Source organism: Lycium barbarum, chromosome 12, assembly GCF_019175385.1.
Source record: "Lycium barbarum isolate Lr01 chromosome 12, ASM1917538v2, whole genome shotgun sequence".
In the NCBI taxonomy this organism is placed as follows: domain Eukaryota; kingdom Viridiplantae; phylum Streptophyta; class Magnoliopsida; order Solanales; family Solanaceae; genus Lycium; species Lycium barbarum.
Window position 1 is genome coordinate 94,332,162 of NC_083348.1, and position 25,178 is coordinate 94,357,339.

The following is a 25,178-nucleotide window of genomic DNA, read 5'->3' on the forward strand; positions in this document are numbered from 1 at the left end:
TTTAAGTTGTAATTCTCTAAATCTGAACAAGGATATGACAAAATCTCAGTTGTTACCTGGTTCAAGTCTTGGTAAGTGAAGTGGAACATTGATCTTGGAGTAATGTAAGTATTTCTCTATTGAAGTTCCTTGATGCATATGTCGTCTAGAATATTATTGTTAGAATGAGGGTGCATAGTTTCAGTCCTTTGTTGAACCAATTTGGAATATAAACCCTCAATTGTGTTCGTTTCAGATGCTAAAACGAGAAATTATCGGCACCGGGGAAATTTGCCGGTAGCATTTCAAAAGAATCAATTGTAAAAAAGAAGGGGGGGTGGTCTAACTACTCCAATTCCTAAAAGCCGAAAGTGTTGTCCGTCAAAGTCTTAATTACGTGCAAGCATAACAGCAGTGGAAAACTAATCAAGTTCTTCACACTCGCTTGAATCTAGTTAAACAAAATACAAGGGGAACAAGTCATGTTCAGGCATCAAACAACTATACTCACTGATTTACAGTGAAATCAAGACTTATAAACATAAACATTTTTCTATTTCTCTAATTTAGCCGAGGAATCAGTTGATCTGGAAGCCATGGTATTTGATCTTGCTATACAAATACAAGCCATAACTGTACTAACCCCATCTAATAGGGATAAAAAGAATGTGCCAACCTGGTTATGATAAGAGTACACCCCTGGACAAAAATGAATGTCGCATCTAAGGTTAATGAAATACTGTACAACAGCCAATCGAAAGACTGATGAGCCGACAGGAATTTTGCTCCGCCATATCGTAAGGATGTTAACCCATCTGAAAAAACCTAAAAAGGTGAAAATAATCAGATTCAGAGGAAATGACATAACGAAAAGTTATATGATGCACAGAAGTCTAGCCCGAAAGAAGAATATAAAACAATACAAGTCACTGAGAGCCTAAGAACAAATCAAGCTTTCTCATAACATCACTTCCATGTTTCTGAATTAACACTTGGCAGGTATAACTGCAATTCCCTTTCTTTCTTCTTCTTCTTTTTTTTTTTTTTTTTTTTAAAAAGATCACTGAACACACTACAAGTGAACAAAAAACTACAAGTAATACTCAGAATTAATGAAGGCCATATACAAAGCCCTTAAAACACCCGTCAGAGAGAACCGATAAAACCTTAGAGATAAAAAGAGGAAGTTTGCAGCAAAAAGAATACCTCAAGATAAAAGGGCAAGTCCAAGGTACATAGCTCCAAAAAGAAATGCAAAAGATATCATTCCCCTATAGGATTGTCCATAGTAAGTGAAGAATAAATGAACACAAAATTATGAGAAAAAAATCAGCTTCTCTCTGAAACTATGACTAACCAGAGGACTCCCCAAAAAATACCAGCACAACAGCACGGACAAAGTTCAGCAAACTTCTCAGCATCACTTGTGTTCACTCTTCGAGATATTAAATCATCATAGATATCTGCACTGTCATATTTGTTAGGCCATGTGACATCTTCAATGGAGAATTCTTATTTCGTAAATGGAAAGGATATTTCATACCATATACTGAAAACAAGCTGTTCATAACACCTGCAGTAAATGAGAGAACCCTTATAAGTAACACGACAAAAAAGAATGGAGAAAGGACTAAGAGCTCATACCTATGAAGAGAATTACATAACGGAGCATACGAACATCCGTTTCTATTTGCATAGCCCAAATTCCACCAATGAAAATGATAAATCCTGGAAAATCCAGTCTGTTGCGATCAATGAGTGAAGACAAAATAGCAGTTGTATATCAAGTACTGAAAACTTATCAGGATCCTGGAGGTACAAACCGATGCAAAGTCCTCTAAGTGTCCACTGTTCAAGAAAGTAAAGCAAGTTAGACTACACAGGTAAAAAGTAAAAGTTGCTGTAGAATAAATTTGAAGACCTGATTATCTACAATCATATTCAGCATATAAATGCAAGTTTTTTCTTGCTTAGTTTCATACATTTTTTGCAAGGAAGAGCACGATAAACAAAGCGGCAATAAAACAGCCAGCAGCTATCATTGCGGTGAGAACATTTGTCGATGCGAGTATGAGAACCATTCCCCAAAAAGACGAACCCAGATCTTTAGGCAAAAAGAGAAAAAGCAAAAAAGAGGACAACAATAGTCAGTGCAAGAAAAGGTTAAGTAAACAAAGCAAATTACAGTGGATGTGCTAACTTGAAATGCATATTAATTTGGAACTCAACAAGATACTTCAAGCGCTTAAAGGTGTATTGGAAATTGTTTCAAGGAAGGGTAATTACATCCAGCAGGCAAGATCACCCAAGAAAGCCCACCACGCGTTTGTGTCACTCCCCCCTCATTAGCATGAACTTCTAGGCCCACCACCTGTACTAATAAACCCGGAAAAGAGTTGTTCAGAGTATTAAGACTAATGTATAAATTATCTATTACATTATCAGCTTGTATTGATCTGGGGAACCAACTCTGCATGTCACATCTAGCATGAAGCAGCAACCAAACCATTCCTTATCATTCACCACAAGCCACAAGACACCAGGGTTTAAGGCAATACATTTTTTTCCATTAGTGTAAATAGTGAATCTCATGTTGTATAAATAGTTTGTCTGACTTGACAAGTGACTGTGGTTGAACCAGTACATTTCTCAAAGCAAAAAAAGAAGGTCAAATTCATCTGCAAATACTCCGTTGGAAAATTGTCTAGGTTCAACTTGACTTGCGCAACAGTTCAAAGTGGATATTAACATGTGATGTAAATTGAGTCTCACTTAGAGTTTCTGAAATAACTGACATCTTAAATTTCTCTATCTAAACATCGAAGAGCGAAACGATTAACCAGATCCTACTAAATTGCAATACATATATATAGAGGTGAAGCCAAAGACTGTCACTTAGTAGAATGGAATTGGATCGATATAGAAGTACAGATGGTTTTGATGAATTCCTAAATCATTTATATCTACAGAATTGCCGAGGAGATATTACCTCACCACATGTGAGCTTACAAGCAATTGCATGGCTTACTTCATGAAGAAACACAGTAATGAGCTTGAAAGGTGTTATAATAAATGTTCTCCATAACTGTTTCAATTGTTAAAAGAAACAAGAAAAATGAACATTAAAATCTTGAAGGAAGACCCAAATAGAAAATATCTCAGAACTACAACAACAATTGGTTAGTTTCTACACATGGACAATCTTTGAAGTTGCCATATGCAACAAAATCTTGTCAGATTATTTGCAAATGACATGGTATTGCATTTGTTAACACATGCAAACTTTGGCATTTTGTCTTACTCTTAAGAAGACCAGCGACGAGTCAAAAATGCAAGCTGATGAATTATGACCTTATCAACTCAAGTCTTATATGTTGTTCATTCTCCGAAAAGGCTGCTGCACCTGTGTCGGATCCTCAAAAAACATACTACCTTTGGAGGATCGGACACACACCAGTCGACATTTTTGAAGAGTCCAAGCAACATATAAGACATGGTCATAATCATATAGATGAAATGGAACATGTGTCTGACAAAAGTACTGTATAATTTTTTTTGATAACCCCAGAAGTATTGTATAATTGAAAAGCTTATCCACAAGGAAATAAAGCAGCAGGTTTCTGAATTAAGTTTAGTTACTCAATTTCCCTAGGAACTATATTATGCAATTTCACAGTGACTTTGAACCAAAAGCTGGTGGACTAAGTTTCAACATGTAGAAGTATTCGACTTCGGTTGTAACAGTTTGAGCTGCCTAATGAAAAACACTTGCTCTCGCACCTTAATTATGTCAGCCAATTGAAATTCTTGCTAAATAAATCCGTGAAAACCAAGCTATATGCATCATTAATATACCACAACTTAGAAATTAAAATGAAAAAAAAAGCCTAATTGAAAATGATAATAGATGAGCTAATTTATGCTCTGTCAATTATTGAATCGTCTAGCACCCAGGGATGTGACCTTAATTTTAAAGTGGAAAAAAAAATCACAGGAGAACAGAATTACCATGTACCGTGCTAGTGAGAGATAACATGTACTAATTGGAATAATCGAGGTGCTAAAAAGGAAAAAAAAAATTATTGGCTCGTCTAAAAAAAGGTGGCATTTTCCATGATAGTAAAGCATTATTAAAAGAGAGAAGGTTACTATAAAAATGCAGACGGTGTAGACAGCAATGGTGACAAGGAAGATGACTTGGTCATGGTTACAACAATCCTTAACCTCCCAATTCACCTTCATTTTCCTAAATTATGTCACCTGATATACCCAACACAATCAAATTGATTTTTCAATCTCCCAATTCTCACGCGTCAAGTGGATTCTATTTTTCTTGTATGTATACGGCCCGTTTTGTGCACCAGGCCTGTCCTTTTTTATTTTTCAATTCTTTAAGAGGCTTTTGTTTAAATTGGTTAATTATTGTGCATTGCACGTAACGCTTTAACAATGAGATAAAGCCAGAAGGAGGCGGCGTTTATTGGTGGAGCTCTTCCTCCAACTGGCCGGCCGATGGTAGTTTCTCTGCCTTTATTTATAGCGGCAGAGTTTTGTTTGCCTTTTTTGGGTCACATTGTTGAATGAGATATGCCCTTTGTTTGTTATTTTGCTGCTGCTGTAGTAACGAGACGGGCCTTGAATTCAACATTCCGATTTTGCCGCCTTTATTTCTTGATCCACCTGGCCCACTTTAGTCCTCCACCTCAGGGTAGTTCAATTGAAATAGGTTGCATTATTATGATTAAGAGAATAATAATTTTTTAACAACATACCCGGTGTAATCCAACAAGTGGTATGTGGAGGGTGGTGTGTACGCAACTTTATCCCTATTTTGTGAAGGTAGAGAGCTTGTCTTTGATAGACACTCTGCTCAAGTAAAACATATAAAAAACGGGTATGGAAAGGAATTATATCTAGTTGTGAAAAAGACATGTTGAAAGTAACGGAGAAAGGAACAGTAGCAGCAATAAATAATGCGGTAACCAACTCAAAGGAAACAACATGTAATAATAAAATCGAAGAATAAGATAGTAAGAGAGTAATTAGTGATACAATTTTGTTTTCTCTTGATTCTTCTCTCCAAATTATTTTTTCGTGATTTGAGAGTTGGAGTAGCTTGTCCGGAACCAAAATGCTCCAAAAAAAAAATATTTTGAACCAAAATACCCCAACAAAAAAAAAAGTTACCAAAATATCCATAGCGCAGTATTTTACTGCGCTATAGCACTAACGGAGACGGAGCCGTTAAGTGTTATAGCACAGTATTTTACTGCGTTATAAATAAAAAAATTAGTACTTCTATAACGCAGTAAAATACTGCGTTATAGAAGTACCAAATTTTTTTTTTCTATAACGCAGTAAAATACTGCGTTATATAAACAGTACAAAAAAAAAATTGGCTAACTTTATTTTTTGCAACACTTAGTGTTATTTTCCATACTTTAACCAATAATTAGTCGTGTGTCAAGACTCCGAAACGTCAATATTTTATATAGAACCTGATATTTTTTTCTGCGTACAATAATGTAGGCTCAATACATCAAGGATACGTAAATGTTCAGATCGTCATTTTAGGGGTTGAAAGGGTGCCCAAAGTAAGTTTTGTTTTAAAAAACTTAGTATTTTTTCCATACTTTGACCAATGATTAGTCGTGCGTCAAGACTCCGAAACGTCAATATTTTATATAGAACCTGATATTTTTTTCTGCATACAATAATGTAGGCCCAATACATCAAGGATACGTAGACGTTCGGATCGTCATTTTAGGGGTTGCAAAGGTGCCCGAAGTAAGTTTTGTTTGATAAAACTTAGTATTTGAATGTAAGGTTATTTTAGTCAACTTTATATGTCGAGAAAATTAGTCAGCTTTATTTTCAAAAATTGAAACCGTAGAAGTGAAATTGACATTCACAGCTACATTACCCCGGGATTTTTACGTTGAAATTTATTGCGTATCATCATCTTATAAGTAAATAAAACTGAAAATTTCGCGCCAATTTGGGGAAAAATCGAAATTGAATGGGATAAAAGGCGTTTTTTTTAAAATCGGCTCGGCCAAACCGCCTTGTGGCGGTTTATCCGCATAGATATCGAAAAAATACGCAAGTTCAAAAAAAAAAAACGCGTAAAACGGACGTCCGAGCGCAAAGTTATGACCATCTAAAGTTTGACGACTTTACAACTAGTTTTTGTCCCTATATTTTTTAGAATTATATTTATATTCAAAATAAAGTTATGTCTTGATTAAAAAATAACACGCTTAAATAAAAATCTTAAAAAATAAAACACCCTAAAGTTTCCAAACAAAACTTACTTTGGGTACCTTTTCAACCCCTAAAATGACTATCCGAACGTCTATGTATCCTTGATGTATTACGCAGAAAAAATATCAGGTTCTATATAAAATATTGACGTTTCGGAGTCTTGACACACGACTAACCATTGGTTAAAGTATGAAAAAAACACTAAGTTTTTTCAAACAAAACTTACTTCGGGCACCTTTTCAACCCCTAAAATGACGATCCGAACATCTACGTATCCTTGATGTATTGGGCCTACATTATTGTACGCAGAAAAAAATATCAGGTTCTATATTAAATATTGACGTTTCGGAGTCTTGACGCACGACTAATCATTGGTCAAAGTATGGAAAAAACACTAAGTTTTTTCAAACAAAACTTACTTCGGGCACCCTTTCAACCCCTAAAATGACGATCCGAACGTTTACGTATCCTTGATGTATTGAGCCTACATTATTGTACGCAGAAAAAAATATCAGGTTCTATATAAAATATTGACGTTTCGGAATCTTGACACACGACTAATTATTGGTCAAAATATGAAAAATAACACTAAGTGTTGCAAAAAATAAAGTTGGCCAATTTTTTATTTTTTTTGTACTGTTTATATAACGCAATATTTTACTGCGTTATAGATTATTATTTTTTTTGGTACTTCTATAACGCAGTATTTTACTGCGTTATAGAAGTACCAATTTTTTTTTTCTATAACACAGTAAAATACTGCGCTATAGCACTTAACGACTCCTTTTCCGTTAGTGCTATAGCGCAGTAAAATACTGCGCTATGAGTACTTTGGTAACTTTTTTTTCTATTGGGGTATTTTGGTTCAAAATGTTTTTTTGGGGCATTTTGGTTCCGGACTCGTTTCTTAAACGTATTGCCGGGCATTATTTCAGATTGATCTCAGACAAGAACTACTCGTGATATCTCCTTTCATCTCGAAAATTTCATAAAATCTTAGAATTTTCAGAAAGAGATCAAGACAATCATCTTTAGTACCACTTTTAAATTTTGACTTCATTTTAAAAAGTTATGCCAAAATGGATCTGCTTTCAGCATTATGTAGCAAAATCGTCAAGGTTTTCAAATTGATGGCCAAAACTTGATTCGTGACAAATCTTATCGAGTTGCTAGGATTTATGGTCAAATCTTAATGGATTGCTAGAATTTGGTCACAAATCTTGATTCATTTCAAATTGAAGGGAAAACTTGTCTAGTCATAAATCCCGAAGAATCGCCAGAATTTGGCCACAAAATCTTAACGGGTCATCATAACTTACTAAGTAAAAAATTAACACGATTTTGCTTTAAAATTGTCCAAATATTTAACACGATTGTGCTTTAAAACTGTCCAAATAACTTCACATTTAATTCAAACCTTCTAATACTAATCCAATAATTTCTATTGGCAACTGGACAAATAACCGCTTCGAGCATCGTTGTTAAAAGAATGGCCGAAAATTACAAAGTATTTAATGTCTCATAATCAATTCCAGACAAGCGGGGCTAAAGTGGAAGGATCTAAAGTCTGAAATTTCAGACATACGAGTTTGAAGCTAGGGACTGTCAAGTCTAATTTCAGATCCAAATGCTTGAAGTTGACAATTTTCAACGGAATATATTTGGGTAAATGTCTAAAGTTTAGAAATTACAAAGCTTGACTCCAGATTTCACGTGTCCAAATCAACAACAGAATCCTCTTCAGAGAAGCCAATTTTAGGGTAATGGCTATTCTTTTCCACTGATATTTTAAAAAGTAAAATCTACGCTTCTGCTCGTTTGTGGCTGTGTGTCGAGAACCTGCGGGAGCTTTGGATAATCTTGTATATCATGTCATGTCTCATAGCTTTGGGTAATAATACATCATGTCATGTTTCATTGTTTTGTATAATAGTACTTCATGTCATGTCTCACTTGTAATAATAAACTTTCTCCAAAATAAAAGTTGCTTTATTCTGAGGAGCATATCAAACGATGCTAATTGGGAAAACGTCATCACATGTGCAAATATAGAAATTTTTGACTGAGAGGATTCATGAAAGTTAATGCATCCAATTTTGTGTTGTGCAGAAAATGAGATGTCCAAATGAAAACTTGAAGGTGTCAAGTAAGTCCGAATTAAAAATTGAAAGTGTTATTATTATTCATAAGAACGAAATGGGGCTACAAGTACAGGAAAGGGATATTTGAAGAGTGATAAGATGTGAAACTGATATTTAATGGAGTTCTCTAATTTAATCATTCAGTATCTAAAATTTGCTGTTCGACTAATGGTACGCCAAAGTGCCCAAGTTCGACTAACTGTCGTTCATATTGAACAAATGCATTACCAATTTATATCCGAAACCATTAATTAATGATGGGGTAACACCCGGTTGCTGAGGAGTTGCTTTCTCTGTGTACGCTCATATGACAAGTGGTGGGGTAAAAAATAAGAACAGAGAGTATAAAAAAGCACACAGGAGGATCCTTCTTTTAAAACGTTCTGCCCCAGTGATAAAGAGATGTTTCGACCTTTTTAGCAGAAGAGAAAAGGACTTTTGTTTGGAAATGGATCAAGGTACCGAGGTGCAGGTTGAGATGATTTTCTCATTACTAACTTAAAACCAATTATATTGGTACAGGGTCAATTGGTTTCTTATCCTTTACAAATTTATTTTAGTTTTATATCCTTTTTACTAGAAATTTTCATTCTCCGCATGTAAAAAATCTAAAAGTAATACGCAAAAGGTATGAAGATATCATTTTCTTCTATTTAATTATAATGGGTCGTATGAGAATATTTCCTCGTATATATGTGGGCCTTAAAAATGGCATAGGCACACGGGCTTGACAAGTTCTAGCAAAACCGTAGAGAGAGAAAGCTACACCTCAATATCTAAATCCATTAAAAAAGAAAGGGCAGTCCGGTGCACTAAACTCTGGTTACGTGTGAGATTCGGAAAAGGGTCAGATCATAAGGGTCTATTGTACGCAGCCTTACTTTACATTTCTAAAAGTTGTTTCAATGTACAAGGACCACAAGGGTCTATTGTACGAAAAAAATTAGTAAAACATTTCAATTTATACAAGTAACTAACTATATTAATAAGATAATGATATAGTTAATTTTAAAAAATAGGAGGAATGTTGCGATTGTGCGACGATGGATTTAATTGTACTGATTTCATAAAAATAAATTGACACGGTTAATGTGTATATATATTAGAGCCCGTTTGGATTAGTTGAAAAAAAGTGGTTTTTAAGCATAGGTGCTTAAAGTACTTTTAAGTGCTGAAAGTTATTTATAAATAAGCAGTTACGTGTTTGGATAAAAGTGCTTAAAAAGTTTTTAGAAGTAAGGGTAGTATTGAAATTAACATAAAATATAAGGGACAAAAAGGTAAAGTTGTTTGTCAAATCAAAATGGTTTTTAAGCCAAAAAAAATAAAGTTGATGTTGAGCAACTTCTTGGTTTTCGCTTATTTTAAGCATTTTTTAACTTAATTTAAACTATTTTCTATTTTTGTCAAACACTCAAATAAGTTAAAAATGGATCCGCTTATAAGCCAATCCAAAGAGCTCTTAGTCAAATCGATTCAATTATGAAGTCTCCAAACAAATCCTATAACTCTCATTCCAAGCTTCTACTTCTCCACTAATCATCCTGCCTTTCGGTGTACTAATTTCATCACCTTGTCAAAGCTTTTCCTGTAGCAAAATTGAATGATACACTCCACTTTTCCCTAGTAAATTAATCAAACTTGTTTTTTCCAATGAATGGGATCAGTTTGACGGTTGCAATTTTTATTAGTTAGGTTTGGACTTTTCAAACTTTACTAGGCCCCTCCTTTACGACCCCCATCTGTTTAAATTAATCTTTTCGACCAACTTGTTCTTTCAAATTCTTTACAGCAAGAAACAAAATATTTTGAAGCCAACTACAATGGCGATTGAGTTATGTTCTGATGATTCGAGTCCTCGTATCTCTTTCTCGCACGACATTTCTCAAACAGATACTGCTAGAATTCCATCAACTAATTCATCCTCTTCTAACTCTGGTCTTGATTTTGATTTTTGTGTGTTTCATCAAAGCCTTGATCTTGAATCTTCTTCAGCCGATGAGCTTTTCTTTGATGGCAAAATTCTCCCCATTGAAATGAAGCGAAAAATTCCTCCAACTCCACCCAACAAGGCAGAAAAGCCGCCAATAAAAAGTAATAAGTCGATCACCCCCAATAACACAAGCTTCAAGAATGAAACAAGAAGTGGGATTCTTGATTCAAATGAAAAACAGGCCTCAAAGTCATTTTGGAGATTCAAACGCAGTAATAGTGTGAATTGTGGAAGTAGTAGTAATAGTTATGCAAGAACTTTATGTCCTTTGCCAATTCTACCTCGAAGTAATTCAACTGGTTCTACTCCAAGTGTGAAGCATAAACAGAATTCCCAGAGATCATCTTCCTCTCTTTCTAATGGTCATCATCAAAAACCTCCTTTGAGAAAGATTCCAAGTAATCCATACAGCAGTGGGATTAAAATCAACTCAGTATTAAATGTCCCTCCAGCAAATTTGTTTGGTTTGAGCTCTATCTTTTCAAGTGGCAAGGAAAAAAACAAGAAGAGGTGATTAATTAGTGTAACGATATTGGCAAGGAAAAAGCCAAGAAGAGACGATTGATTAGTGTAACGATATTATTTTTAAGTACTACTAGTAAATGATCCTTAATTAGTTTTCTTTTTTCAATTACAATGACATTGTTGAGAATGAGATTGAGGAAAGAACAAGTTGGGGCCAGGGAAATGGACGTAATTCATTTTCATGCCACACTTTTTTTTTTCTTTTTCGGGCAAGAACAGGTAGAATTTGCTATCAGTGTGTGTACGTACCATTCTCTGCTTTAATATTTTGTTATTTGTGCAATTGGTTTGTGGCACATGCTGGGATTCTATGTACTTGGAAGAGAAATTTCTTTTTGTACGAGCCACAACTATTACGTGGCACAATACTTGTATGAGACTCCATTTGTATTTCGCCAAGTGGATTTGGGTCACACTTTCAGCAAAAAATGGGCCAAGTTACAGCCCCACCCAGTTACTCTCTCTCCCTCTCTCCTCTTCCAGATTTATGCTGCTTCCTTGCCTAACTCTTTCTATTTCAAACACTTTAAAATTAATCCTTCTTCTCTCAAGCAATTCCATCATTTATTTAAGAAAAATTAAATCCGTCGATTGCTTTCAAGAAAAAAAAAAAAAAAGGAATAGAAAGGTAAAAATACCATTAACCTTGACAAATAATTAGGTTTTTGACATTATTTCTATGAAACCCAGCAACAAAAGCAATCATAAAGATGAAATCATGAGTTAGGCAAAGCATGGAATTTCATTTTTAGTTGGGCAAGCATGTTATTCAAGGACATTTATGTCGCTCTGACTGTTTCATTGTGAATTTATTTACTCCATGAAAGTGCCGTAATTCTAGAATAAAAAATATAACTGACATGCCTAAAAGGAGAACATCTTTAACTAGTTGAATAAAAATTTAAAAATAATTTTTTTAAGGGAAATAAATGAAGAAGCAAAAGAAGATCTAAGATTTACGTAGGATAAGCTTCCAAAAAGAGTAGAGAGGAGATGAATGAGGAAGAAAGATCTGCAAATGGTGAAAGTGGGACCATCAATCTAAAAGTCAAAGAATACACAAGTATGACATGGCATATGAGCCACAGGATAAAAACTTTTCGTACTTTGGAATTTGGTTTCTTTCTTTGTTCTGTCAAAGACTGCAGACAAAAGTATAGTAGTCGTAGTTGGTTGCTTATGACTTATATCGAAATATTTTATTAATTGTTTCTTCTGAGAGAACGATGAAATTACATGGGTTTGCTTTAATTTTTTCCTGCCTTTTGACAAGAATGGGTTTACTTTCTAGCAGTTGTTATTGCTTTGGATGGCAGGACTAAAAGCAACTGGTAGTTTTATGACAGATGAGTTTAAGTTTAGTGCATCATACACTATCAGGTAATTTTAGAGGTAAAATTAATTATTTTTAATTTTTGCGAATTGTCATTATAATTAAAAAAATATTAAAGGCAATTACAATCTTAATTGTACAGATTAGTTAACTATTGGTTAAAGTTTCATTTGCAATTCTCACTTATTCACCAAGATTTACTTATTTTATAAGGAGAGAAAGATCCTTTATCCAATTGTCGGTTAATGTGGTTTATGGTGTCACTGGAAAATTTGGCTACAGATAAAATAAAGGACATTAGAACAGATGTGAAACATTAAGACGAAATAAGAGCAAGTAGCATAATGGAGAGGACGTTGCAGCCTCTAAATAACAGATTGGGGACCAATTTAGCAGTGAAGTCTGGGCCAATGCACAAATAGCGTAAGCTTCTTATTTAAGGCATAATCGAAATTTATAATTTTTGTAAGTTTAGTCGCATCAGAATCAATTTAGACATATGAGATTGAAATAGGGCTTGCCGAACGCAAATTTGAGACAATTCGGCATAATGCTTGTATTTAGCTTGACCGTCCCAAACTCCAAACTCTTATGGCTGAAATTTGTACTACCAAGCCTAATTTTGGATCTCAATTTATGTAACTCTTGATAAGTTCCACTGTATTTTTTCATCCAACTGACATGTAGATCTAAGACCACCATCTATTGGATAGTGGACAAGTTTATGTTGAAAAACATTTATGTCTTTAAGGGTCACTTTATCGTCATGTATCCACGGGCATATATTCAACGATCTCCGTCCAAGTAATTCAAAAAGAAGATGTCGAAACTTGAGTCGTAAGATAGAACAGAATCCTGGAAATTGATTAGCTGAATGTTTGGAGCTGGAATGAGTAACCAAGTCCAACAAGAAGAACAATGTCTTGGTCATTGCTTACAACTTTGGTTTTACAACAACTAAGAATGAGAGGAGGAGGAGGAGGAGAAGAAGAAAAAGGAGGAGGAGCAGACAAGTTTTTGTGAAATTCGTTAATACGGACTCTGAGTATAAGTAAAATAATAATTTTAAAAATTGAATATAACTTAAATAACATGATTAAAAACGGTTAGCGAATGTAATTCTTATGTAGTCCACAATCTAAACAAATAGGTAGTACCCATAGGCCAACTTTACTCAAATTCTTTTTTGGCTTGCTACGTTTACAGTACGTCTAGTTGAAAATATTAATAGCTTATACTTATTTTAAGATATTTGACGTTTCAAAACATAAAATGTCATTTATTGAAGTACATTTTCTCAATTTTTTCTTTTTTTAATTTCAACAAATAGAGTTTTAATTAATGAGAAATTTAAGGAGTGCTTAGACAAACACTCTATGTTCAAAGCTATTAAATGTGGGTGTGAAAAGAAAAAAAAAAACCTTAAATTATTGATTATGTGGGCATAACGTAAATAAACCAAATACCCCCTCTGGTCATAATAAGTGTTCACTTAGATTTTTTACTTTGGTTCAAAATAAGTGTCCACTTACATAATTAAGAACGAATTAATTATTTTCTTTCAAGTTTATCCTTATTTAGATAAGTGAGTTTTTATCTAATTACGAAACTATATTAATTAGGCAGTAAGAGTATTTGATTAAGGGTAATTTAGTAAAAATATCTTTTTAAGAATTACTTATCTATGCAAATGATTAAATAGACACTTATTTTGAATCGGGTGAATAGTTGGACAAACACATCGATTTGTAGTTGATACATCCCACATTGGATTACACTCAAGGAAACATAAATCACACTTTATACTTGTACCAGAGCAAACACCATCATCTTTCAATCAAATCTCCAATAACTTATGGTCGTTTTGTAAGGGACACACTGAGCTGGTTGAAAAAAGATAGCCCTTTAGGCTAGATATAAGAGTTTTAAATGTCATAGGAATTATATTAGATATTCTCTTTGAACACACCTATTTACAATATCTTTAATTTTTTAAAAACTATGACCTTACTGCTTCTTCTTCTTCTTTGCAGAGCCTTTGAAAAGTTATGCTTTCCTCTTGCTCCTCATTCTTATTAGGTGATCATTTATAAAAGATTCAATAACTTGATAGTGACTCAATCAACTAATTCATGGAATTCCTTTTTGATTGGAATTGTTGGTTTCCATTTTTTTATTGGCTCGTTATGACAAGTTGAAGTAGTTTGGTATACTATTATTTCTATGATTTTCTTTTTTGTGATACAACATCAACTGAATTATTAATTATTAGTACTAATTTGTAATAGCATTTTATTAAGTTTATGACAATTAATTATGCTGCTTTAACATATTCAATAGACCTACTTCTTAGTCCAGTACCTTGACATTTGGGACCTAAAATTTAAGACATCATATGGGCAATGCTCAGCATCCAGCTAAAGGCAAAGAAAAACGTCGGCAATGAGTTAGACTTGATAGCTTGATTTATTGCTGTGTTACAAGATATTAAATGCTTCTTTTTGCTAATGCAAAATCAATGTTGGATTTACTAATTAAAAATCTTGATCTTCTCTTCAGTATTTAGGTCCGTCTCCTGACAATTAATTCCATTCGGAGAATACACATGTTCCACATTGTTAGTATTTAGAGTTTTTAAATGGAGTTATAAAATAATCCAACAGTTTTTCAGTTGTTATATTTTTGGATTTAATACTTTTCATTCTCACATGTATCAACAGCAAGCATTCGTAAACCTGTTGTCAGAACCATTTTCTCTTTGCCTGTCTATCGATTTGGCATAGTCATTTTTCACTAATAAAAGTAACTTATATTTTTGACTATGTCTTGTTTGAGTGTTTCCTAAATGTTTATATTACATCTGTCTATAGTATTTTTTTTTCTCTCTAAATATGTAATTATATATTTAGAAATCTGAAGAGTCAATGCCTTAATTTACACGTGCACTGGAAACTGGATTTTGATCTTTATCCCCCAAATTGATCATTCATAACGGAATGAATACTATTTCCTCATAAGAACTAGTGAGTACTATTTCTTGACGATAATATTTCATTTAGAGCAAATGAGTATTTTTTCTGAAATTCACTACTAGATGTTTGGAAAAAGGGTACTCCGTGCCTCCATCGGTCCACCCATTTCAATTTATATGATATAACTTGATTAATATAAAAAGGATAATTTATAGTCTTTAATATGCTATAATATTCCTGTATTTATGAACATTCTGAAACTTGTAATCTTAATTATGCCATTGTGCTATTATAGAAACTTGTTTAGAAATAAAATGAGAAGTTTAAGTTAACTTGTTTCAATTTTAAAAGATACTCTCTTCGTTTCAATTTATGTGAATTCATTTGATTGGACACAAGATTTAAGAAAGAAGAGAAGACTTTTAAACTTGTGATCTTAAATGAGTAACATATATTTTGTGTGATTATAAATCATTGCATAAAGATAAAGTGTTTTAAAATATAGAAAGAGGTCATTTTTTTTAGTACGAATTAATAAAAAAATCGAGTTACATTAATTGAATCAGAGGGAGTATTATTTTTTCTAAATTAATTACAAAAAATAGCGTCGGAGAAATGATGATAAGGATAAACACATAGATTATCAGGGAATAATTTGACGTACGACGTTGTGAATGGAAGTTGACTGGTCATGACTTATGAATACTTTTTCAAGTTCAACCAAACCATTCTCATTACTTGTGTCCTTTTCGTTCTTAGTTGGCGACTCCTTTGAGTTGTCATTTGAGTTGTCATCAAACTATAATGGGAAAAACCACGGATGCCCCTCAAATATTAAAAAAAAAATTATCCATTCATACATCAATTATTTTTGTACCCCCAGAAAAAATTAAAAATATTTACCTGAGATGTCCCCAGTTATTTCCAGTTATGATACCAAAATGATATATAAATATACCGAAATGGTATCATAGAAGATACTTTGGTCATTCTCTTAGTCTTCCATAATATCATCATGAATGATCATGTTTGTATACCGTGATGGTATCATGAAGAACTGCTTCAGTCCTTCAATGAAACACTCCTCTATGATATCATCGTTTTATATACATATACCGTGATAGTATCATGAAGGACTGCTTCAGTCCTTCAATGAGACACTTCTCAGGACTATGATACCATCATGATATATAAATATATCGAGATGGTATCGTGGAGGGTTGTTTTAGCCCTTCTCTTAGTCCTCCATGATACCATCGTGATATATAAATATACTGCGATGGTATCACGAAGAGGAAGGGGTTTGGCCGAGGGGTATGCTGGGTAAATACTTTCAACCGTTTGGGGTAGAAGCGAAAATAGTTTGGGAGGGGGTATGAATGGATAAATATTTTGTATTTTAGGGGCAATTAGTAATGTTTGCCCAACTATAGTCGTGAAGAAAATTGATGTCATTGTTTGTTCCGTTTCATTTCTTAGAAAAAATTTCTTATTAATTTGTTAAGAAAAGACTAGTACATTTTTATAATTTTCAATGACAAAATATTTATGATCATATAAATGTTATAATTTACAAATGATACAATATGTTTAAAATTTAAAACAATGCAATTTTTTTTAAAATTTTATGTCATGTCAAACTATATACTACGACCGTTCACTTACTTGTTACATTTTGTTTTTCGAAAGTTAATTTGATTAATTTTTTAAGCTAACTAATTCAATATTTAAAAACTAAAATTTGGATATTCGGAAATTATAGAAAAACTACTATAAATTGTAATTCTTCTGATATTAATATGATGCAAAAAAAACATCTTAAAAGCTTGATCAAAATTCATACATTTTGACTCTAAAAAAGCAAACGTGACAAGTAAGGATGAAGAAAGGGATTGCACAATACAAAAATTAAAACTAACTATCAGGGGAAAAAGTTACTAAACGTCCTAATTGATGTCGATAATAATGGAAGAGTACAAGAACTACTCCATTATCAAATATTTAGTGGGAATCTAATCATGCTAGTTAGGGACCCAAATTGTGTTTTTTTCTGTTTTTAACCTATGTAGCACTTTAATTAGTTTGTCATTAATAGGGGATGGACAACAACATAGTTGAACGAGAAGCAATATCCTTGCCGGCACTTGAACATTCACGTGTCGGTAAGTTACCCGAGGTCAATTTATTCACCAACTCGCAAGTACCAACTACAACAACACTCGCTACGCTGGAATGCCACGTGGTCTTTCCACTCTAGATACTAGGAGAGTGTGATACACTTTTAATATAGCGAGTGTGGTAATGCTTTAAGTTTTTCAAATTCTACGCTCCAAGATCCATGTCACGACAGAACTACCAGACGACGTAGACTCCACGGTACTGTACTGATGGAAAGGAAAAAAAGAAAAGAAAATACAGCTCAGCTTTTTGCACTAATGTTTGCAAAGAGAAAAAATATGCTAGGCTTGACTGTTTCTCATGAAAATATTTTGCTTCAAATGTAATTTCTTGTATTCGGTCAAGTATAATATAATTGATACAATTAGTAGTGTAGGATATAATTAATAAGTACAGTTGTTCTGGTGATAGTTTTTAATATATAAAGCTGACAGTAATATATAACAACCACTATTAATTAACTGAAGTTAGTTATACCCATTCTGATTCTAAATTATTCATTGCTATGGTGTTCTTAGTGACTAAGGGCCTGTTTGGAAAGCCACCCAGGTAATTGGAATTGAGTGTAATTACACAGTTTGGCCTGTTTGTTTGACCAGGTAATTACACAGTTAGGTGGGAATTGAGTGTAATTGACAGGGTGTAATTACACTCTCCAATTCTCAAGGGGGGGCTGAGAATTGGGTGTAATTACACCCTGTAATTATAGGGTTACTTTTTAGTCTGTTTATTTTTTTACTTTAATTCATTTTTATTTTTAATTTATTTTATTTCTATTATTTTAATTTTTTTGATTTTAAATATTTTTTTATTTCTATTATTTTAATTTATTTTTTATTTTTACTTTTTTATTATTTTTATTTTTTAAAATGTATTTTTCTTTTTATATTATTTATTTTTCATTTTCTTTCTTTTCATTCCCAACCTTTACTTCTTGTGATTCCATGTAATTGCTAGTATTTTTTATTTTATTTTATTCATTTAGCATAACCGTGTTATTATTCTAATATTTAAAACTACACCTCTTAATATTGGAAAGAATGAGTTATTAACAAACTTGACATATAACAGGTGACGTTATTAAAGTATAATTTCATTGTGAATGGGGTTATAGACTTATATTTTTCCTTTCTTTTGAATTATTTACTTAAGCTACATTGGAACTTACTTATGTAATGTTGGAATTTGACATAAGAGTATTATGTTGAACTTTTTATTTTGAATTTTGAATTTAGGTTATATTTTCAATTTTAAGTTATTTGCTTTCACATTGCATGTTGTTTATTTTTCACTTACATTTGATGGATTTTTTGTGTCAAACATCTGAATGATGTTATGGCATTATATTTATTAATATTATGTTTTTGTCAAACATCCAATCCATGACGTTCTCACAAAAAAAGTCTTCTTTTAAGTTTTATAATTAAATATTAATTTGAAAAATATATATCAATTATTTTTGTTACAATATTAGTTACAAATATATGATTATTAATTAATATATTTTCAAGAAACAATGTGTTATTAAATAACTAATTTAATATTATTTATAAAGGCAATATTTTTTAAATATTAATTTTAAATTTTTTATAATTAAATTTTATTTTTAAATTAAATTAACTGTATAATTACACTTGTGCAACCAAACAACACGCTTGTAATTACACTGTAATTACGTTATGACAAACAAACAGGTCGTTGTAATTACACTACTGTGTAATTACTAGGCTGTGTAATTACTATCCTAGTAATTACACCAATTCCAATTACGAGGTGGCTTTCCAAACAGGCCCTAAGCAAAAATCAAAGTAACAAATTTCTTTGAATCATCCAATGGTTCAGAAACTATACTTTCTCAATCTCATCAGAACGTACTTCTACATATTCATTTAGAGATTTTTTTTTTCCTTTAAAATCACAAGCCATCAATATACAACGTGAAGTAAGTTTTTCATGATCCAAAGTCAAGAAGTGGAAATCGATATGAACATATTATCACATAATGATGTACCTGAGAACCCTGTAATAATAGATACGTATGGTAAAGAGAATTCAATTGAGTTTCCCTGAAATGTATATATAAGTAAAAAACTTTATGTATGTATAGCTCGTTGATTCCTTTTTATAGAAAAAAAGTTTTAACTTAGTAATTTTGACTACCCTTATTAAAATTTTTGATTTCTAGAATGTAAATCCTAACTTTACGTAACATACAAAATAAAGTAATGTTACACAAATAACTGCAATGTAAGCCCGTAACTTTACGTAACATACCAAACAAAGTAATGCTACACAAATAACTACTCACGGAGTTCATGAAGCAACTTTAAAGATTTTAATATTTTTCACAATTTAAAAAGACTAAACATTGAAGACCGTATATAATTTTGTCTTATAGTACGAAACATTGAACCAAGATGTTGGTTCTCATGACATGTTGACCAGGAAGCGTGGGGTTGCTCAGTTTGTCCATTCTTTCTTATCCTACGCATCAAACTGTGCTCTCCACCCTGAAAAAGGAAAGAAGAGCTGTTTTCACACAGCACAGCTTTATTCTGCTAATCTTCTCTTCTTTCTCTGGAAGAACAGAAGGTTTCACTTTCTGGGGTTCCTCAATACCCTAAAAAAAAAGATTTTTATTATATGGTTGCGTGACTTAGCATGTGCTACCTCTAGTGTACAAATGATTCTCCTTTTTAAAAAAGAATATGGTAATCCAAGATTCAGTCAATACCCTTTTCTTTCTTTCCTTTTTTATCTTCCAAGAGTGTCCTATAGTCAGTTCTAGCTGTTTTCTTGAACAGTAGCACATTTGCGTGAAAGTAAAAAACATTCTGGGTATTGCTGTTTTCTTTGTTTGAGAGTGGTTTCTTGTGAAAATTTGGTCATAATTGAACACAGCTCAGGGTGCTACTGTTCATTACTATTTTCTTGTTCCTGATGTTTTTGTTGGGTTTTTGCTTTGTTTCTTGCATGAAAATGTGAGTGGGGTGGGCAGAGGGGCCAGCGGTTTTTTTTTTTCCAATTAATATGCTGATAATGTTTGATAGAATTTTTTTGGGAAGCCAAAGTAGGTGAATCACATTCAGTAGAGTGTGAGAAAAAAGGTGAAGAAATTCAAGAGAGGATTTTGAGGGATGAGTGTTAGCTCAGTTAGAGAAATGAATGACAGTTTAGCTATAACAGCATCATCATTAGCCATTACTGAGAAAAAACCTCAAAGGCCTGGAGGTTTTGCGGGCATTTTCTTTCAGCTCTTTGATTGGAACCGTAGATTTGCCAAGAAGAAGCTGTTTCCAAAGAAACTGCTTTCATCAGGTTAGCTACTCCACATTCCACTCATTTTTTACTTTCTTGCAGGTGATTCTAGCTAGAGGGGTAATATTTTCTTTGTTTGTGTTGCATCTTTATAGCTCGCTTTAAAGAGGCTTCAAAGAAGTTTGGAGGGGATGAGAAGCAGCCAAAGATTCGTTTGGTACTCATTTCTTGAACAAATTATTGCTACATTTAGTTTTTTCCTTCTTCTAGTGTCTCACCTGTAAGCCTGACAACAAAGTCCTTGTTTTTATTGTTTGTGGTTCTTGTATGAACAATGTAGATTGCTAATGAGAACAGTGGGGGTTTTCCAAATGCAAAGAACAATGGAATGACTAATGCTCGTTGTGAAAGCAAGCGCGAGATGAAAGCTCCAAATTTGGTTGCTAGGCTCATGGGTTTGGAATCAATGCCTGCAGGACCAGGCGGTAAGTCCAAAAAGGCTTCAGCTTCTGGAATTGGGAGCAATATGGCAGAGAAGCTTGGTGCTCAGCCTGGCGGATCTGATAATGAAGATATGAATTTTGAGAAGGCCGAAATAAAGCGTGAATTGAGGCCTCAAAAGCTTCAAAAGACAGGGCTGAGCGAGAGACGTCCGGTCAGCAGATTTAGTGCTGAAGCATTGCAGTTGAAGACTGTATTATCAAGGCCAAGGAAACATCAGCCTAAGTTGGTTTCCCCAGTAAAAAGTCCTAGAAATGTTTCTGGTAGGAATGCATCTAGGTTGATTGGGGCTGCAACTAGAATTTTGGAACCGGGGTTGCAAAAGAATAGGGCGAAATGTGCTCTCACTTATCCTAGATATTTTTCTCCCTTAGAGGATAAAGCAGATTTTGCACCACACCATTCGGAATGCCCTAATTCCTATGTGGATTCAAAGACTTTGAAAGGAGCATCTGTGCCTTCATGTAAAAATTGTGGTTATTTGCTTCATAGTAAGAATGGTACACCAAATGTGGATGAACACCAACACCCATCGTCTGTTTCGTCACCTGTTTCCAGTTACTCTGAACCTTCTTGTCAAGGTCCAGGAATAAATATGCCAAGGTTGCCCATTTTTGGCAGCAGGAATCAACAAGAGATAGAAATAGATGATGTATCATACTGTACAGAACTCATATTGGGCAAGAGACCTATAAGCAGAAGTCAAATAGAGATGCATGGCACCCGCAAAGGGAGCAATGTGAAGAAGGATGTATCATCTGTCACTCATGTGCATAAGCAGAAGCAAAGTCAAACATCTCAGTATAGAGAGAGAGGTCTTATGAAGTCTAAGCCAAGTAGTCTGCAGAGCAACAAAGTTTTAGCAGCTACAGAATCTACGAATAATACCAAAAATTTTGTTGCACAGAACAGAAGGTTAGGTGCATCCAGCTGCAAGTTTGAAACTGAAAGAAAACCTTATTCAAGGAGAAGTGATTGCCTCTCTCCGGTGCGGAAGAAGAGATTGATGAATGTCTCTAGACAAGGTGAAAGTTCTGTGGGAAGAGAATCAAGACCTTGTTCAGACAAAACAAGTAGAAAAGATGTTGTTTTTCCGATTTCCTCTGTTGATAAGCACTCCACTAAACCAAAGCTGCCATGTTTGCGAGAAAGTGGCACAATCAATGATAGTTCTGAGGGAAGTAATGTTGTTTCATTTACATTTAAATCTGCGATGAAGCAGAAGGCTGGCATTCATGGAGAAGTCACAAAAAGGAAGTCTCAACATAGCTCAAGTTTTGATGCTACTACAGGGAGATCCTTCTTTAAAGGAAATGATGAAACAGCATGCTTGCAGAAATCCTTTCCTTTGAAAGGGGACATTTTAGGAGCACTTTTGGAGCAAAAGCTAAAGGAATTGACTAGTGAAGAAGAGTTCGCAGAAGGGGGTGCTGCACCTAGAAAAAGCACTGCAACAATCCTTCAGGAGCTAATAACAGCTTTGAATGCAGAGAGACAATTTCATCTGGATAGTTTGCCTCTTAGACCTAGCAGAAAAGAAGAATTGTGTGGTGATGGTGACGTGTCTTCTAGAAATACTTGCATGAATTTCCAGGTTAGCATTGCTTAAATTTTAACTATCTGAAGTTGCAAAGAATGAAATACTGAATGATTTCTTAGGAAATATTTTCCTTTTTAAAGCTGGAGTGACATCAATACCTATCGTTTCTTAAGGGGGTAAACAGCTTTGAACTTGTGGATAGTTCATAAATTACGTTTGATGAAACTAGTTCTCTTCCTGCCTAATTATATTATATACTAAACTAATACTCGGTGCTAGTGCAGTCAAGATTACTTATAGAGCACACTGTATTACAGACGAACACTTCTGTTTGGTTTATAATATGTAATAAGAGCACAGAGAAAAAGCTAATAGTAGATAACATTTAGAAAGACTAAATAAAGAAGCCTAGTAATACTGCAGATAAATGGAGCATAGTCTTTCAATACTGGTGACTTCATGCTAAATTTTATGATTGGTTGATCCGACTAATTTGCCTTTAGCTGAGTGGGTTGAACTGTTAGTTGCTATGAGAAGATTTGGCACCATTAACACTAACTGATTGGAAGTATCAAATTGGTACAATCATGTAGCTCTTGCATACAAAGAACCACAATCTTGCTTGATTGATTTAGTACCATTTGATTGTTTTTGGCTTCTCTTTTTGATAAGGGCTAAATTTTATATGCAAGTATTAACAGCACTAAGAAAGTGCATCAAAAGTTACAGATTGTGCAAATCTAATATCATCTCCATCAGGATTCTACATCATTTACTATGACCAGGTTGCACCAAAAAGCTAGCAAATACATTCGTATGTAAGGCTACGTTTATTTCTGTTGAGGCTATGTATACATCTGTGCTTAAAGCTGGAATATTAACTGTTTTTGGCTTCTTAATAAATGCAAAACAAAGGCAACCGTTGGAACTGTACTAATAGTAGTCTGGAAGTAGTATTTAAGGATGCTAATGGTTTTTACTGTCTTCCTTAATGCATAAAAGGCAGTATATCATCGTTTCCTTAAGTCCATACACCCAGGTTAGGCACCTGATTTATGATAGTAAAATTTTTAGCTGCTGCCTCAGAAAAATTTAACACCCAAGATCAACTGAAACCTTTTTCGGTTGTCATCATGTAGACTAGGCTTTTGAGAAGTACTTTTCTTTTTTCCTCACTCAGCCAAAGAGTATTAGTGAAAGGACTATTTATTATTCAGTATTTTTCCCCTTAATAATTTCTTTCCTTGCTTTTCAAGTACATGAACATTTGTAAATGTGCCTCAGTTAGAAACCTATTATTGTTAATCTGAATCTTATTATTGCCTTTGAATTTCTGCTCAGTCCACACCAGATTCGGCAACTGTTGGCAATTCACTTGATATTGATCACCGTAGTCCAGGATGTGTTCTTGAAGCTACCTTTTCAAATGACAGCTACCTCTCCAGCAGTCCCAATAGTAGCTCAAGTATGGTCCACCTCTCCAGCAGTCCCAATAATAGCTCAAGTATGGTCCACCTCTCCAGCAGTCCCAATAGTAGCTCAAGTATGGTCCCTCGTTCAAATTTTACCATTTGCAAACTTTATTTTTTTCTCTCAAAAGAAAACGAAAAAAGAAAAGACACCTCTAAATTTGGATTTCATTCATCCATGCTTCTAACATGTATGCTTGTTTACCTCCAGAGGACAAATTGCTTGCTGAATCTGTGGACTCTATCTCTGATGAACCCCTCTTTCCAGAACCTGATAGAGATCTTTCGGATTGTGCAACCTCTTTATTCACCAGGAGGAGTTACAGAGCACTGATCACAGACCATGTTAACAACATTTCTAGAGTGCTAAGCAAGATTGATCAGTTAAAAGGAAGCAAACTCAGTTACGCAAAAGAGGTCGTTTTGAATACTGAACTCATATTTGGAGCTACATGTGAACAACAGGCTCTACCTGTAGACGATGGGTTCTCTCTGAACCAGTTTTTCCTGAATGAACTTGAAATGCTATCAAGTCTTCTATGGATGACGTTTGGTCAGCTGCTTGGCTGTAATGACCCAAAACAGATGAGTCAGCTTAAAGGATTTGCCTTTGATTGTCTATTAGAGTACCTAGACTCAAAATTTGGTCGATACTCTGATTCTGGTTTCAGAACCTGGACTAGACTGCCATCAAGTATGACTAAAGAGATTCTAATTGCTGATATTATTGAAGAGGTCAAAGAGTGGACAGAATTTGTTGGGTTGATCCCCGACGAGTTAATAGAATGGGATATGAGCCATTCTTTGGGTAAATGGACGGATTTTGAGATTGAAGAATTTGAATGTGGCACTGAAGTTGATAGGCATATTCTCCAAGTATTAGTAGATGAAGTTGTTTTAGACCTCTACGGTTCTAGTTAAATTTAGTAAGCCTATCAGTGTTCTCATGTGATAACTCTCGCCTCAATAATTTCAAGCAAAGTATTTTGTACAAATCAATAGATTCTTCTGCATCTGATTCTATT

At 33.9% G+C, this 25,178-nt stretch overlaps 3 protein-coding genes across 4 annotated transcripts; 2 read left to right on the plus strand and 1 right to left on the minus strand.

Moving 5' to 3' along the window:
- Positions 1 to 394: 394 nt before the first annotated feature.
- LOC132622941 (uncharacterized) lies at positions 395 to 4,558 on the minus strand. The gene is made up of 10 exons (XM_060337632.1): positions 4,129 to 4,558; positions 2,969 to 3,064; positions 2,266 to 2,350; positions 1,962 to 2,083; positions 1,803 to 1,827; positions 1,624 to 1,707; positions 1,523 to 1,552; positions 1,337 to 1,442; positions 1,186 to 1,250; positions 395 to 804 (listed from the first exon to the last, which is right to left on the minus strand). Exons 1-9 carry the CDS (start codon positions 4,219 to 4,221, stop codon positions 1,187 to 1,189), a joined length of 705 nt encoding a protein of 234 aa, XP_060193615.1. The 5' UTR covers positions 4,222 to 4,558; the 3' UTR covers positions 395 to 804; position 1,186.
- A 5,301-nt stretch (positions 4,559 to 9,859) lies between these two features.
- LOC132621946 (uncharacterized) lies at positions 9,860 to 11,238 on the plus strand. Its single transcript, XM_060336425.1, has one exon. It carries the CDS (start codon positions 10,208 to 10,210, stop codon positions 10,889 to 10,891), a length of 684 nt encoding a protein of 227 aa, XP_060192408.1. The 5' UTR covers positions 9,860 to 10,207; the 3' UTR covers positions 10,892 to 11,238.
- An 8,561-nt stretch (positions 11,239 to 19,799) lies between these two features.
- LOC132625212 (uncharacterized) lies at positions 19,800 to 25,166 on the plus strand. 2 transcript variants are annotated; one of them, XM_060340048.1, is made up of 5 exons: positions 19,800 to 20,703; positions 20,799 to 20,860; positions 20,984 to 22,738; positions 24,026 to 24,188; positions 24,365 to 25,166. In XM_060340048.1, the coding sequence occupies exons 1-5, from the start codon at positions 20,523 to 20,525 to the stop codon at positions 25,072 to 25,074; spliced, it is 2,871 nt and encodes a 956-aa protein (XP_060196031.1). In that variant the 5' UTR covers positions 19,800 to 20,522; the 3' UTR covers positions 25,075 to 25,166. The 2 variants fall into 2 exon arrangements, with proteins under 2 accessions (XP_060196031.1, XP_060196030.1); XM_060340047.1 differs by having other exon boundaries at positions 19,801 to 20,703; positions 24,026 to 24,227.
- Positions 25,167 to 25,178: the final 12 nt, after the last annotated feature.

What these genes read in the sequence shown, in the direction of transcription:
- LOC132622941 (XM_060337632.1), bottom strand. Translation starts at nt 4,221, where the DNA reads ATGAAGGTGAATTGGGAGGTTAAGGATTGTTGTAACCATGACCAAGTC. An exon ending in TTATGTAATTCTCTTCATAG is followed by an intron (nt 1,553 to 1,623) that starts GTATGAGCTCTT and finishes CATTTACTGCAG; the next exon opens with GTGTTATGAACAGCTTGTTT. An exon ending in CAGCTTGTTTTCAGTATATG is followed by an intron (nt 1,443 to 1,522) that starts GTATGAAATATC and finishes ATGACAGTGCAG; the next exon opens with ATATCTATGATGATTTAATA.
- LOC132621946 (XM_060336425.1), top strand. Translation starts at nt 10,208, where the DNA reads ATGGCGATTGAGTTATGTTCTGATGATTCGAGTCCTCGTATCTCTTTC.
- LOC132625212 (XM_060340047.1), top strand. Translation starts at nt 20,523, where the DNA reads ATGAGTGTTAGCTCAGTTAGAGAAATGAATGACAGTTTAGCTATAACA. An exon ending in AAAGAAACTGCTTTCATCAG is followed by an intron (nt 20,704 to 20,798) that starts GTTAGCTACTCC and finishes GCATCTTTATAG; the next exon opens with CTCGCTTTAAAGAGGCTTCA. An exon ending in ATACTTGCATGAATTTCCAG is followed by an intron (nt 22,739 to 24,025) that starts GTTAGCATTGCT and finishes ATTTCTGCTCAG; the next exon opens with TCCACACCAGATTCGGCAAC.